Source organism: Pteropus vampyrus, unplaced genomic scaffold (assembly GCF_000151845.1).
Source record: "Pteropus vampyrus isolate Shadow unplaced genomic scaffold, Pvam_2.0 Scaffold193, whole genome shotgun sequence".
NCBI lineage: Eukaryota > Metazoa > Chordata > Mammalia > Chiroptera > Pteropodidae > Pteropus > Pteropus vampyrus.
In genome coordinates this window covers 2,309,777-2,324,317 of record NW_011888974.1, presented here as the reverse complement: position 1 = coordinate 2,324,317, position 14,541 = coordinate 2,309,777, and the positions used below count along the sequence as shown (strand labels likewise).

Below are 14,541 nucleotides of genomic sequence, written 5' to 3'. Positions count from 1 at the left end.
TCTTTCAGAGTCAAGAAGTTCTCTCTCCACATCCCTGGCACTCATTGTCTGTGTCACCCCTCCCTCTCCTAGACCCAGCTGCTCCTTCTCCCTAGCCTTCTCTCTCAGCTGCAGATACTTTACTCTGCATGCTCCATACTCCTCTTTCTTAAGCACGCCCCCACGCACAGGTTCTGCCCATTGTGCTGCCTCATCTGGCCTCTGTCCAGAGTGGTCCGCAGGTCCCTCCTTCTTCTCGCTCCACCACTACCTTGACCAAACTCTGATTAGCAGATTCACTCCAGCCCTCACCTCACTCAGCCTTTCTTGAGTCACTGGTGACCCCTCCTTACTCGCTGGAGGTCCCTATTCAACTCGTGCCTTAACGTACTTCCTCTTGATTGCCATCCTGCTTCCTGCCTCCTCTCCTCTAGGCCTTTTACAGGCCATCCCCAAAAATGTTATCATCCCAAGAAGTTCTGGCCATTCTCCTCACAGTACTCCCTGGGCTTCCATGTCTTCTGCTGCAGGCTCAGTCAGCCCTGGGCCTTGAGCTTTCCCCAGCCTGCATCTCCAGCCTCAAGTCCATGGGTCCAACTCCCCCACACACACATCCTCTTAGCTGTTCCTCTAGCATTCTATACTCACCAGAGCCAAACCGCGCTGCCACTCGCCCCTTCCCTGTGTGGGGGCCAGTTTCAGGCATGGAGGAGGCATGTCTCTCCTTCAGGGGCGCCCACACCATCAGACTCCTGGCCTTCTCATCCCCCCAGTGTGGAATGACGGAAATATCCATGCCTGGCTGCTGCAGCCCCAGGTCCCCCAGCCCTGCCCAGGGCCTTCCTTCAAGTCTTATCCCATCACCTCCACTGCCTGGCCTTGCCTAGCCCCTTCCCTCTGCCTCACAAGCCGCCATCTTCCATTGAGTTCACACCAGCCAGCCCTCAGTTTCACCCAAAGCCACCTCTTCAGGAATAGCTCCCAACACTCAGCCTTATACCCCTAGATATCACCTCAGCAACTAACCCAATGTCTGGGAGCATTTGCAGCAGCAACAGTGGCAGGCTCTCCAGGCCAGCTTAACAAAGTGGCCTGGCACCAGCTGGCTGGGGTAGCCTATGATGGAAGGTTTGCTATCAGGGCCCTCAAGACATTCGCAGTGTCATATGTGTGCATGAGCAGGGTCATGTACACCCACCCCCTTAGCATCAGGCACAGACGCAAATGTGCAGGAAACACAACACGGGCACCCCCTCATCTCCTTCATGCCCACAGATGGCTCCAGGAGCTGCTGCTAGTCACTCCTACCCCAGAGACCTGGTTGAGACCATGCTGTGGTGGCCACAGACTAGTGACAGATAAAATAGCCAGTCCAAAGAATCAATTTGCTGGCATTTTATCCAACCCTCATGCCATGCTTGGGTCCTCTCCCACCATGCTGTTTACACACCTCCAAGGACAAGGGCTCACTCCGCTGTCCACCTCGCCGTAGGTTTCCCCACCTCTGCCCTGTCCCTTCTGTCCCCAGGGCCCTCATCTCTGAAGGTGGGATGCTACTCCCCAGAGCATTCTCTGGGCTCCACCCCACCCCCCACTCATCTGGGATCTGTCTACCTATCCCCACGGGATCAGTCCCAGCACCAGTTTTAGATGCGCCTCTCCTGTTTGTGGCTATCCCTATGGATACCCAGGGCTTGGAACGAAATCTATCCCTTCCCAAGGTCCCTCTTCCACATCTTACCATGACTTCTGTTTACCTCTCCTGTATATTGTGCAGCAAGATGACCCTGCTCTTCAGTCCCATCCCGCATGCCTAGGACCAAGGACTCAATCCCCCGGCCAGTGGGTCATGGCATTTGGGATCTCTCTGAGCCTCTACCACATAGGGTCTGCTTAAAACTCTTGTAGGCCACGCAGGGCCTACAGGCCGAAGGCTGGACCCAAACCCTGCCACCCACAGGCCTCTCTCCATGACCTGGCCCTGCCCTCAGGGCCAGCCTATTCCCCTAGCCCCACCTCAGACCCCTCACTTCCACCAACACCACCTACCTGCCAGCTACAAAGAGGGGCTTAGTGATGTCTAAAGGAAGAAGTCCATTCAGGGCCTGAAACAGTAGTGCCTTCCCCTGGTGTGAGGAAGGGCTTGGACATAGCCAGGATGGACACCCTGGGGTCTGTCTTAGGCTGGGAAGTCTCGGTTCATCTGTAAAATGTGGATCATCTGTTCTGGCTTATCTGACTGTTGTGAGGTGTGTAAAGGGTTTGGCATGCAATGAGCGAGCACCCAGGAGATGGAGCAGGTGGGGGTGAAGCCAGATGCCCCAACCCGGACCCAAGGGCTGAGCCCAGCCAGGGCGGGGTTGGCCAGCTGGTCGGCAGGGTGCATGGTGATGCGTAAGTCCTCTAGGAAGGCACAGAAGCTGTCCTGGCGCTGCTTGTAGCCTGGGACCCTTAGGCATTTATGAGACCACAGTGCCCCCTGGTGGCTGCCTAGTCCTCCCCAAAGGACAGCATCCTGTGCTTTAGGCCTTGGGCCTTCTTCTCTGCGTCCTTGAGCGAGGTTTGTTGTCACCATTTTACAAATGAGGTCTAGACAAGGTGATTCAGCTGCCCAGAGTCACACAGCCAACCAGAAGCAGGGCCAGGCCTCAAACTTGGGTCTGCCCAGGCCCCAGGCCACTGCTGTCCTCCCAGCCAGTGGCCGCTGAAGGCTCCCACAGGACCTGGGCTGAGAGAACTCCCCAACATCTCCCCCTCTCCAGAAGGGCAGGCATATCTCCACACGGAATTATTTTAGATACCTAGCATTTGGATGCGGGAGAGAGGAATAGGGCTGTGGGTCAGGGGATTCCCATCCCCATCGCGCCCCATCTCCACCACTGCACTGGAGCCTGTTGAGTGAGGCACCACTGCTGTCAGCCCCAGAGCTGGGACCCCTCACTCCCCCACCCCCCACTGGGTCTGAAGGCGGCCTTCCCACCCCCCACTGCAGCTCCTGTACCTTTCTACACCACTGCTACCCCCAAGGCCTCCTCTGGTCATAGACCCAGGGCCTGGAACAAACTTGGGGCTCATTACATTCAACTTCCTTGCCCTGCTAGACAGAGGCAAAGTGAGGCCTAGAGCGGGAAGGGGGCTGGCCAGACTCACCCAGCTGGTTATGGCAGAGCCAGAGTGGACCTGTTTCTCCTAAATCCTTTACCTGGGCTCCTTCCTTTACCCAGGGAATTTCATGAGCATACAGAGTTCTTGGGGCCAAGGGTGCCTGTGACCCTGCTGGCTGCTCTAATGATGGTCCTTTAGGCGATGGAAGGGAGGGAGGGAGCAGCCAGCACTCTACTGTGTCTCTCTGGGGGTCCTGCTTACTGACTGGTAATTGAGGAGGCAGAGAGGGACAAAGGTCCAAAGGGTCCCACCAGGCTCCCTCTGATGACCACGTCTTCCTTTGGCTACAGGGCGCTGTGCAGAGCTACAGGTCCACGTCACCGAGGCCGTGGCCACAGTGGCTGAGCAGAGGGAGCTGATTGCCCGCCTAGAGCAAGACCTCAGCACCATCCAGTCCATCCAGCGGCCTGACGCCGAGGTAAGCCCACGCCCTACCCTATTCTCCCTCGACAACTACTCTGGGCTCTTTCTCTGGCTTTTGCCTGCTCACTCCACCATGAAGGTCCAGTTTAGGATTCCAGGCAGGCTTCCTCAAGCTGGCACAAAGTGCCCTGTGTCCGGCCATTGACCTGGACCTCTGCCCTGGGAGCTGTGGGCAGAAGCATGGCCAGGATTACCCACTCTTCTCATAGCAAGAGAACCTGAGGCCCCAAGATCATGGGAGGCTGGAGCCCAAAGGACCCTTGGAAGTCATCACATCACCCACTCATTTTATAGATGACGAAGTGGGGCTTAGGGAGAGAAGCTGGGCTGGCCCAGGGCACACGGCAAGCTGACCGGCAGGACCGGAGTCACCCAACCTCTGCCAGCCATCAGGGCCGAATGGCTGGATAAGAGCCCCTAATGCTGTGCTCCAGCCTTGGGGGTGGACGCAGGGCCCTGCCTTCCCTTTGGTGGCCCACGCGAGGTGTCTTCTCTGTGGCCACCGCTGTGCCTGCCACTGCCACCAGACCACCCCAGTTGCTCCTTGCCCCAGTTTGCTGGACACCTTGAAGGTGTGTTCAGTGCTGCATGTAGAGGTGCCTCCCCCACTTCTTCCTACAGGGCGCAGCTGAGTATGGCCTGGAGAAGATCCCAGAGCCCATCAAGGAGGCCACCGCCCTGTTCTATGGTGAGGAAGGGCCAACCTGACCCGCTGGGGCAGTGGTGGGCCTATCGGGAACCAGGAAGGGTGACAAGGTTGTTCAGCTGGAGCCCTGATCCCTAAAGAGCATGCCCCCCCAAAGAAGGTCTGAGCCCGCCCCTTCCCCCCCAGCAACGCGGCAGCAACATTAAAGAGGGCGAGTCCCCCACTTGCCCTTCTAGGCCTTAGCCTGATACTCCCACCTTGGGGCCTTGATGCCCTTGGCCCTGCTAGCAGCTTGTAGAGGGCTGATAGGTGGTGGTCAGCTCCCAATGGAGGCCCTGGTGTGGAAATGCAGCCAGAGAGCTCCCGGAAATGGAGGGGAGGTGGCCTCCTTGGGTTGAAGCCAGAACCTGGGGAAGGGGATACTCATGGCTTCCCAGAGCCCTCAGTGTCCCCTTTCTTACCTTGGAATGGGGGGCCCAGTCTGACAGATGCAGGGATCCCTGATCCAAATATAGAGTAATAGGGAGGGAGGCTTTGGGGCCCGGCCCTCAGGCAGTTTGAGCAGGGCCTCCCCTCTTAGGACCCCTATTTTCATGTCACACCCCTCCCTGTTCCCTGGGGCCACCCTTCCCCTTCCTCAACCTCTCAGCACCTTGTACTCAGACACCCTGTGCCTTCTACCCGCTGGCACTTAGCCAGAGCTCCTTCAGAGCTGGGGCCACGGAACCTGAGGACCCACTGCTAGGTTCTGACTCCTGCCACCCCCAGCTACTCCTCCTTACCTCCTAGGACCCTCTGCACCAGCCAGTGGCACCCTCCCCGAGGGCCAGGTAGACTCGCTGCTCTCCATCATCTCCAGCCAGAGAGAGCGTTTCCGGGCCCGGAACCAGGAGCTGGAGGCTGTGAGTCATGTGCTTCCCTCTCCTACACTCCTTAGACCTGAAGACCTGTGGGACCCACAGGCTCGGGGAGAAAAGATGTGTCATAGACCATAAACCAGTGGGATGAGATTTGTTCTGTGCAGTCAGGGAGGGCTTCCTGGAGGAGGCTGTGTCACACTGGGCTTTGAAAGAAGAATCAGTAGAGGAGCCTACGTGAGCAGATACAGAGGACCAACAAAACAGAAGGGAGTACAGGTCATTCCAGGGCTGCAGCAAGAAGACACAGCGCTGCCAGGGGAGTGCCCTCAAGCCAGGCTGAGGCACCAGCAGAGGATTAAAACGGGGAGCGGCACTGCCAGGATGGAGGGTAAGAAGCGTCCCTAGGGTAGCCAATTCGGGACAGAAGTCTGGCCCAGGAAGATGACTGGGGAGTAGTCACCATTATCCAGGAAGAAACATCTAAATCAGGTAGGGGACTTGAAGAAGCGGAGTCAGAGAGAGGAAGGTCTTTGCACTAGATAAAGATTAACAGTCTAGAGGTGTCTAGGGGGACTCTGAGAGGTCCAAGAGGGCCAAGTGGTTGCCGAACGCCCACCTGGAGGCCTTCCTACCCCATGAGGAAGGGGCAGTCTGCAAAGGTGACCAGTCCAGTCGCGTCTGGGCCTTTAATGTGAGCTACGATAATGTGGGTGTTAGTGACACGTGGATGGTGACTACAGCACTAGCAGGATGGCTGTGGTCCTGGAAGAGTAGGGACCAGGAGACAAGAGAGGGAGTCGGGGACAGAGCAAAAGAAGCAGGAGCACACTGTTTCTTTTAAAGCTTCCAGGGTGTCCCCACAGAGGGAGTGGACACTAGATCCCTACTCTTCCAGGTCCCTACTCTTCCAGGACCACAGCCATCCTGCTAGTGCTGTGGTCACCATCCACGTGTCACTAACACCCACATTATTGTAGCTCACATTAAAGGCTCAGAGTGTGGAAGGCCCAGTGACAGACCAGGGGAGCACCTAGAGGTGGCACCATCTTGGCCTTGGGGACTCTGCAGACCCCCCATCCTACAGAGCCAGCCCAGGTCCCCCCTGATTACTCTCCCAGGGGGAGCAGGAACCAGGAAGGTTTTCATCTTTCTCAAAGAATCACTGCTTGAGCTAATGACACAATTTCTAGACCCTTCCTCTCCAAACTCACAGTTCCAGGGATTTCCAGTTGTGTGGGGTTTCCAGGCTCAGACCAGGGAAAGCAAACATTCGCTGAGTGCCCACTGTGGGCCAGGCCCAGTGCTGGTCTGGTGACGAAGGTGGGCCAGATCCAATGGGACCCTCTGTGATCTGGGTTCAAAAGGCTTCAGATGAGAGACAGTCAGGGATGCTCCCCTCACAGCTGCCTGCACTGGCAGCGGACTGGGAACACACACATGCCCTTCAGGGACCGGGGACAGTCACACTGTGGAATGCTATGCAGCTTTTAAAAGAAGGCCTTCAAAAGAGATTAAAAGAAAAAGTAAGCATTAAGTATTCGACCTTTTGCTTTAAAAACCTACACTTTTTACCATGTACTTTTTAAATTTTGTGGTAAAGCACACATAACAAAATGTACTGTCTTAACCATTTTTAAGTGTACAGTTCAGTGGCATTCAGCACATTCACATCGTCGTGCGACCATCACCGCCATGCATCTCCAGAACTCTTTTCGTCATACCACACAAACTCTGTACCCGTGAAACAACTGCTCCCCATCCCCCTCTCCCCCTGCCCCCGGCACCCACCATTCTACTTTCTGTCCCTGCATTTGACTACTCCAGGTACCTTGTATGAGTGGAATCGTACAGTATTTGTCTTTGTGACTGACTCATCTCACTTAGCTTAATGTCTTCAAGGTTCATCCATGTTGTGGCATGTGTCAGAATTTCCTTCTTTTTATGGCTGAATCATATTCCATTGTAGTTAGGCCACATTTTGTTTATCCACTCATCTGTCGATGGACACTTAGGTTGTTCCCACCTTTTGGCTACTGTGAATAATACTGCTATGAATATGGGTGCATAAATATCTCTTTGAGACCCTGCTCTCCATTCTTTAGGGTATATCCCCCGAAGTGGAATTGCTGGATCATTTGGCAATTCTGTTTAATTTTTGGAGGAATCATCATATTACCATGTCCTTGTTAGTCCTCGTTGAATTTTTAACAGTGTGAAGAAAACACCTATTTAAGTATTTGGATAAATTAAAAAATGAGATCCCATTTCACCTTGCCTCTAGATTGGCAAACATTAAAATCACATGGTGTGTGATTCCATTCCCATGAAGCGTCTGTCCAGAACAGGCAAATCCATAGAGACAGAGAGTAGATGAGTGGTTGCCAGAGGAAGGGGAGTTGGGGAGTGACTGCTGATGGGTTGGGGGTTTCTTATGGGGGTGACGAGATATTCTGGAATTAGATAGTGGGGATAGCTGTATAACATTGTACAGATACTAAAAAAAAACTGAATTATACACTTAAAACTGGTGACATTTATATTATATGAATTATATCTCAATAATGATTTTTTAAAGGCTGATAATACCATAAACAAAACATGAAGAAACCTGACCCCAGAACTGTGATTTCTGCCTGAGGTAGGGTCACAGGAGGATCAGGGCAACTGTGAGGAGGGTCTCGCAGGTCAAGGAGATGGCCTCGGGCCAAGAAGGGGCTCCCAGTAGACACAGCAGTACCTGTGTCAGTTTGGAGGCCATTTCCCCAACCTCTTTTACCCCTGGCCCTGTCTGCCCACCCACCCACCTGCCTACCCACAGGAGAACCGCATGGCCCAGCACACCATCCAAGCCCTGCAGGGCGAGCTGGACAGCCTGCGTGCTGACAACATCAAGCTCTTCGAGAAGATCAAGTTCTTACAGAGCTACCCTGGCCGGGTGAGTGCCCTCCCCAGTTTCAGGCCCAGGCACTTAGGGGCAGAAGGAATGGGGCTAGTGACCTGTTGGGTTGCGCTGGGCCTGGGATCCCCCAGAAGCCCTATGGCCCCCTCTCCTGCCAGCTGTCCTCCCTAAGCTGGGGAGAGCCTCCCACAGTGGGGCCCTGGTGGGCCCTTGTTCATCAGAACAAGCCAGGAGATGGTGAGGTACACTAAGAGGCAGGGGTCACAGGTACAGGCCTGAGTGATACCCCAGTGAAATGGGGTGATCCACTAGCTGACCCCAGGACCTGGGAATTTCACCCCAGGAGTGTTGGGCATGCAGGGCAGGCCCTGGGGAATCCATATGTTTTAAACTTAACATTTTTTTTTTAAAACCACACCAAATTTTGGTCCAGCATCCCAAAACCAGTCAAGGGAACAGAGCAGAAAACTACTCACTTTGTTCTAGACCCAGGAGGGCTGCCTCTGGCTTTTCTCAGCCCCCAAGCCTCACAGGGGACCACCTCGTGCAAGGAAACCCTTCTCTGATTGTTGGGACACAGAGTGGCCAGTAGAAGGATAGGAAGTAGTGATGCTTCTGGCAGGGGCCTCCCTAAGACACTAGCCCCCCATTCCACCCACTGGAACTGTTCTCAGGCCACCAGAGGGCGCCCAGATTCTGCAAACCAGTAACACAGTGTCTGGCTTGGGCGGTCTCCTTTCCTGTGCGTACGTACCTGCAATCCACAACCACCCCACACACTCCCAGGGAACGCCCTCCAAACTGACCTTCTTGCCTGGAGCCAAGCCCTGTCCATCGCATACATTCCAGCCCTGTCTGGGCCTTAGTTCCCCCTACCTGCCCTGAGGCACCATGGCCCTAACTCCGTGGGAGACCTCTGACCCTGGGCAATGCCCCTGGACACGTGGCATCAGCTAGAATCATGCTGTCACTGGGGGCTGCTTCCTTGCCTCTGTTGTGCTAATGAGGAAACTGAGCCTCCTTTGCGATCCTGTCAACTTGCTATCCCTCAGCCTCGGCCTTCCCGTTGGGCCCCCATGACTGGATCTCTCCTCCCTTCCCCACACAGGGTGGTGGCAGCGATGACACAGAGCTGCGCTATTCGTCTCAGTATGAGGAGCGCCTGGACCCCTTCTCCTCCTTCAGCAAGCGGGTGTGTAAGCCCGGCGTTCGGGCAAGGCAGGGAATACCAGAGAACGTGACCTCGGCCTTCACCCCTTCCCCACTCCACCAGCCCTGGTCTGTTCACTCAGGCCCAGCCTTACACGTACCAGATGACCAGGGCAGCCTGCATGCCCACTTTTGTGCCATGGAGGTCCAGGTCCACCTCAGGCAGGCCCAGAGTACCAGAAACACCTGCCTGATGGTTGTGTGAGGGTGTGTGACAGTGAATGGCATAACCCCAGGTGCACACTCTGAGAGGGCAGGCAGACAGACAAAGTGATCCCAGCGTCAGATGGCCTGTAGTAGTTGCCCCGCCCAAATCCTTGTAACTCCCCTCCCCCACTTCTTAGGCTTCGGAAGCCCTGCCCATAAAGGCTTTCCCATAGGCGGGATGGCCCACCGCAGAGGACATAAGACAGCGATCCCTGGGAGGAGCCTGGGATGTCACACTGAGTAGCACTGGGCACCAAGGAGGCCCCTGGAAGCCCCCTGGTGTTCTGTAGGAACAGTGGGGCAGGGTCCCTTTCTGCAGCGAGTCGGGCCTGCGAGGCCCTTTGGGGACCCCTTCTCATCATCCCTTCTACTTCAGGAGCGGCAGCGGAAGTACCTGAGCCTGAGCCCATGGGACAAGGCTACACTCAGCATGGTGAGTCCCCTCCTCGGTGCCCACCTCAGACAGGCCTGAGCTTTGTCTTCAGGCCTCCAGAGACGGCAGCCCCGATGGGCCACCTCATCACCTGCCTTCCAGCCCAGCCTGGAGGAGCCCCAGGGACCCCACTGACCCCTTACAGGCCCTACCAGGAGCAGCTGTGTGACCTGGAACAGGGTCCCACCCCTCCAGGACAGCCCCTTTGGTATCTCCATTCATAGTAGGTTCTGGAATAGTGCTGCAGGGCATGCCATTCCTCGGAATTCCTGTAGTCCACTTTCCTGGCCTATACAGTGGAACGGGAGCAGGCTGCCTGCCCTTCCCTCCCCTCCGCAGGAGCCCAGGGCAGCCCTGCAGGACTGGGTGAGGCCTGCCCTATCCCCACTCCTCACCTTGCTTGCTCCCCAGGGGCGACTGGTTCTCTCCAACAAGATGGCACGCACCATTGGATTCTTCTACACACTGTTCCTGCATTGCTTGGTCTTCCTGGTGAGTGCTCAGGCAGACAGCCAGGGATCCATTCAACACGCTCCCCTCACCTCCAGAGGTAGAAGGGACCCTGGTTCTGTGGCCTGGCATCCAGGCCATCCCCAAGCCCCGCTGTCTGCTCTTGGCCACTCCTCTCCCCTTTAAGGGCCTCAGCCCACCCTAGGGATGACAAGCCCACCCATCGGTCCCTCGGGCAGGGCCAGCAGCCCTGCCACTCCATGGAAGAGGCCTGGCTGACTCCATCTAGTGCCCCATCCTGGAGGGGCTTGGTGGAGGGAAGGGCCATTGTGGGAGCCTGAGCAGGCAGGAAAGAGGGTCTGACTAACTCTACTAAGGGACAGCCAGGTGGGGATATCTTGAACTGAATCTCCTCAGGCGCATAGGGGCATCCCAGTTATTGAGCATAGCACATACAGAGGCCTAGTGATGCCTGCGTGCCCAGAGCTGGAGGAGAGGAGAGTGTAGGGCATACCTAGAGAGGGCTCCAGCCTCAAGAACCCCACCCTCAGCAAGGCCTCAGTCAAGATGGCCCCTACATGGCTAGCCTGGGCTCCAACTCTGACCCCAGGGCCCAGTGGGTCCTGGCCATGACAGTGCTATGTCCAGTGGTATTTTAGGGATGGCACCTCTATGTCCAGGCCTATCTGACCATGTATGAAACAGGCGGGCACAGGAGCATCTCTAAGGCCCATGGGGCCTGGGCCGTGAGAACCCTCATGTGCTAGGAGGCCAGGCCCAAAGGCTGTAGGTGGACCGCAGCAGTGGCCATGAGGCAGGACAGGCACCTCATGGTGTCTCTTTCTGGCCAGGTGCTCTACAAGCTGGCATGGAGTGAGAGCATGGAGAGAGACTGTGCCACCTTCTGCGCCAAGAAGTGAGGACGCCCACACAAGCCCCACTACTGCCCCATACTGAGTACCCCCAGCACCACTGTGCAACTCCTGTTCCCTGCTGCCCCCAGCCCTTCACCATCATCCCCCACTCTGGTCCATCCTGTGCGCACCCCCCCCACCAAGCCCACTGCCCCCAGCCCCCCATCACATGGTACACGCCCCCTGAAGATCTCCATGCACCCCGCCACACACACACACACACACACACACACATCTATCTTTTTTACACTCGGCAACAGCAAAGTTTTCTGTGCCCCACAGGTTTGCTGATCACCTGCACAAGTTCCATGAGAATGACAACGGGGCGGCGGCTGGTGACTTGTGGCAGTGACATCCAGGGGCCTCCCCCACGTGACAGTGATGGCTGCCTTCCCCACTCCTGCTTAGTTAGCTGCTTCTAAGGACTCAGGCTTCTCTAGAGAATCCCCCACAAAAACTGCCCTTGCCCTCCTCCCAATAGCACGAGAGGCCCCAGGTCCCCTTGGGCCCCCTTAAAAGAATGTCTCAGCCACATCAGGCCTCCTAGATCCAAAAGGTCCCAAAGGCTCAGCCAGGCTGAGCCAAAGGGACCCCTCAGTCTCACCTCAGGCTGGTGACCCAGCCCAAGCCCTGCCCACAGCCTGATCGCTAGCCCTGGTGGCAAAGACGCTGTGACACTGAGTTCCCACTGATTCTGGCCATGGTCAATCCAGTTGAGATCCCCTGGGCCTCTCTGTGCTAGACCGTGGGATCCCCTAGGGCTCCCCTAGGATACACCCCTGCCCCAAGAGGTAGAGGGCCCTTCTTTGCAGGCCAGTAGGCTTTGAGTCCAGCTCTCCGGCCTGCTTTTGTCATATCTCACCCAACCCCAAGGAGCCCAGGAGGGCAGAACAGTTTCTGTTACCCTTTTCCTGCCCCCAGACCCACCATGATTTTTGCTTTCTTCTTTAGCAAGATATTCTGGCTTCTAAGCAAGAAGAAGTCTCCAGTAGCTCCCCCATGCCCTGGACTCTTCAGACCCAATGACTGGTCTGAGGCCCAGGTGCTTCTCAGCCAAGCAGAACATCCTAGCATGGCCACCTTGGGGCCACTGGAAGATCTTTCTAAGTTAGATTTGCACTTGCATGTTCAGCTTTGCACATTTTGAATAAACACATGGTTGCAGCCACACTGGTACCCACGCTCTGTGCCTCTGAGGGTTTGGGAGGCTGGTGGGTGCCTGCAGCAATACCGTGAGAGCTGAGGCTGGACCTTTCAGCTGCGCTGCTGATGTGGGGCACGGCTCCCAGAATATGAGCTGTCTCTCCCCGCTTTTCTGTCCCTAAGGATTCCATGAGTGAGTCCGGAGTTTTGCTGAAACCCAAACCCACAGCGTCTTCATTCTCTTGCACAAACAACCCAATCAAAAAGGGAACTCCATTGCTTTTTTAAAAACTACCCATCAGACTGTGGTTGAATGAGTGACGTGTGTTGGATGTGTGACATCAGCTCCTGAGGAATCCCTGCTTCCTTATGTGTGCCCTGGAGCCGTGCTCTTGAGCTTCTCTGTGCCCCTTTCCCTTGGGCCCCTGCTTGCTGACACTTCGGAGCCCTTGCCCACCAAGCCTCCTGAATACCAGCTTTGCATGGGGACATTTCTGAGCCATAGGTTCCGGGCCACCTGGTCCCCCAGCCCAGACCCACTCATGTGGGTCCTTGCCCACGCAGACAAGGGGCTTCCTCTTAGTCTGTGGTGGCTGGTGTTCCCCACTGGCCAGGTGGCCTGCAATGCTGGCTTCATACCCACCTCCCACCTCCCACCCAGCGGCCCACCTGGGCAGAGTCCCCTATACTATCCCTGTCTCAGTCCCAAACACTCTAGAGCTTATACTTCCAAGGGCCTCCCTTTGGGTCCCACCACAGCACCCTTCATCTTCTGTCCAATCAGAACTTCCTCCAAGGCCCCAGAGCCTCCTGCTCTCAGGAACCCCGGATAGATCTATCCTCCCTGACCCTCATTCCTGTCCCCATGACAAAGGTGCTCTTGACCAATCAGACCCTCCCCTCCTCCCCACCCTTTCCCCTCCCCAGCCACTTCCACATCTCCCACCAGTTCCTCCTTGTGGGTCACAGTTGCTAGGCAGCTGGCTTCTCCTCACTTCCTCTTCCCTGGGGATCAGAGCTATTGACCTGCCCTGGGTTCCATACCCCAAGACTCTCCCTGGCCAGTGACACCCCATCAGTGATTCTCAGCCCACTACTTGGAACGAGGTTAGTCTACTGGGGGCCAGGTTCTCCCATCTCCCAGGAGGGTGGGATCCACAGCTAGGCTGCCCAGTGTGGAGCCACCCTCTTCCCCAATCTACAGGTAGTCACTCTCCCACCCGCCACACTCCCACCCCCCCTCCCGGCCTCATTCATAGGTCTCCTGGTTCCCAGCCAGGCATTCAGGCCTGTGTTCATCTCCAATCGATGGCTCATCCATCGGCCATCCTAAGCTTTCACTAAGTGTATGCTGGCTGGGTCCTGCCAAGAGAGTAGCTGGTATGTGTGTGGAAGGGAAGGGGCTAGGTTCCAGGGCTTCAGATAAGGCCTGCCTTGCTTCAGTGCCCCTGTTGGGGGAAGCCCAGGGCTGGTGTGCAGGAAGTGCAGGTAAGGTTCCATACTAGTCTCCACCTTCACCAACCCACTGTTTCTCCCTAGGCCCCAAGCTTTCCATCCACAAGACAAAGATAAAAAAAAAAAAGTCTTTCCTTGCCTGTCCTACTTCCTGGGAAATTACAGATGTGAAATGGCCTTGGGAAAGGTTAAAGGCCTCTCATAAAGGTCAGAGGTCACTAAGGGTAGGGGAGGGCAACAGAAGAAGACATTCCTTGGCAAACCACAGAACTGCCAGAGGTAGGGCTGCAGAGGTTTTAGTGAAAGCAGAGAAGCCGATCTAACCATCTGTGGGGGCTGAGGACCTGGGGCTGGAGGCAAGAAGGGAGAGGAGAGGAGAAGTTCGGGCACCCCAATCTACCCCCAGGAGCAAGCAATAGGTGTGATATCTGAAGAGCCATTTCTAGCTTCTGCTTACACTGATTGATGCCTTCTTTCACCTCTCAGACCTCTTCCAGGCCTGCTAGAGCCCCTCCACCATTTCTGGGAAGCCTCCCGGAGGCCCCCAGCTCCCCAGGGGTCAGTCTACAAGTGCCAACAAAGGACAGTGGGAGTCTTTGTTTTCTTAGCCAGACTGATCTTTGCTCTAACACGTGCCCTGGTTCTGAGGCTACAAAGCCAAGCAGGGGCGAGGAAACCAGGTTTGTGCACCCCCATCAGCCTTTTATGACCTCTGAAAGCCTGAAGGGGGAGGCTCAGTCTCTCCATAATAGTGAAGG

General features: G+C 56.0%; 2 protein-coding genes across 2 annotated transcripts in view; both read left to right on the top strand.

Moving 5' to 3' along the window:
* Positions 1–11,191, top strand: part of CUX1 (cut like homeobox 1) — a 286,591-nt gene extending 275,400 nt beyond the window's left edge. Inside the window, exons 27-35 of the mRNA XM_023537497.1 lie at positions 1,508–1,524; positions 3,435–3,562; positions 4,189–4,255; positions 5,003–5,115; positions 7,892–8,008; positions 9,081–9,164; positions 9,765–9,821; positions 10,233–10,313; positions 11,123–11,191. Coding sequence (XP_023393265.1) covers positions 1,508–1,524; positions 3,435–3,562; positions 4,189–4,255; positions 5,003–5,115; positions 7,892–8,008; positions 9,081–9,164; positions 9,765–9,821; positions 10,233–10,313; positions 11,123–11,191 — 733 coding nt within the window. The remainder of the gene's footprint in view (positions 1–1,507; positions 1,525–3,434; positions 3,563–4,188; positions 4,256–5,002; positions 5,116–7,891; positions 8,009–9,080; positions 9,165–9,764; positions 9,822–10,232; positions 10,314–11,122) is intronic.
* A 2,205-nt stretch (positions 11,192–13,396) lies between these two features.
* The window catches only part of SH2B2 (SH2B adaptor protein 2), a 24,196-nt gene continuing 23,051 nt past the window's right edge, over positions 13,397–14,541 (top strand). The window contains exon 1 of the mRNA XM_011371580.2: positions 13,397–13,435. The gene's annotated coding sequence lies outside the window, so the exon portion shown is untranslated. The remainder of the gene's footprint in view (positions 13,436–14,541) is intronic.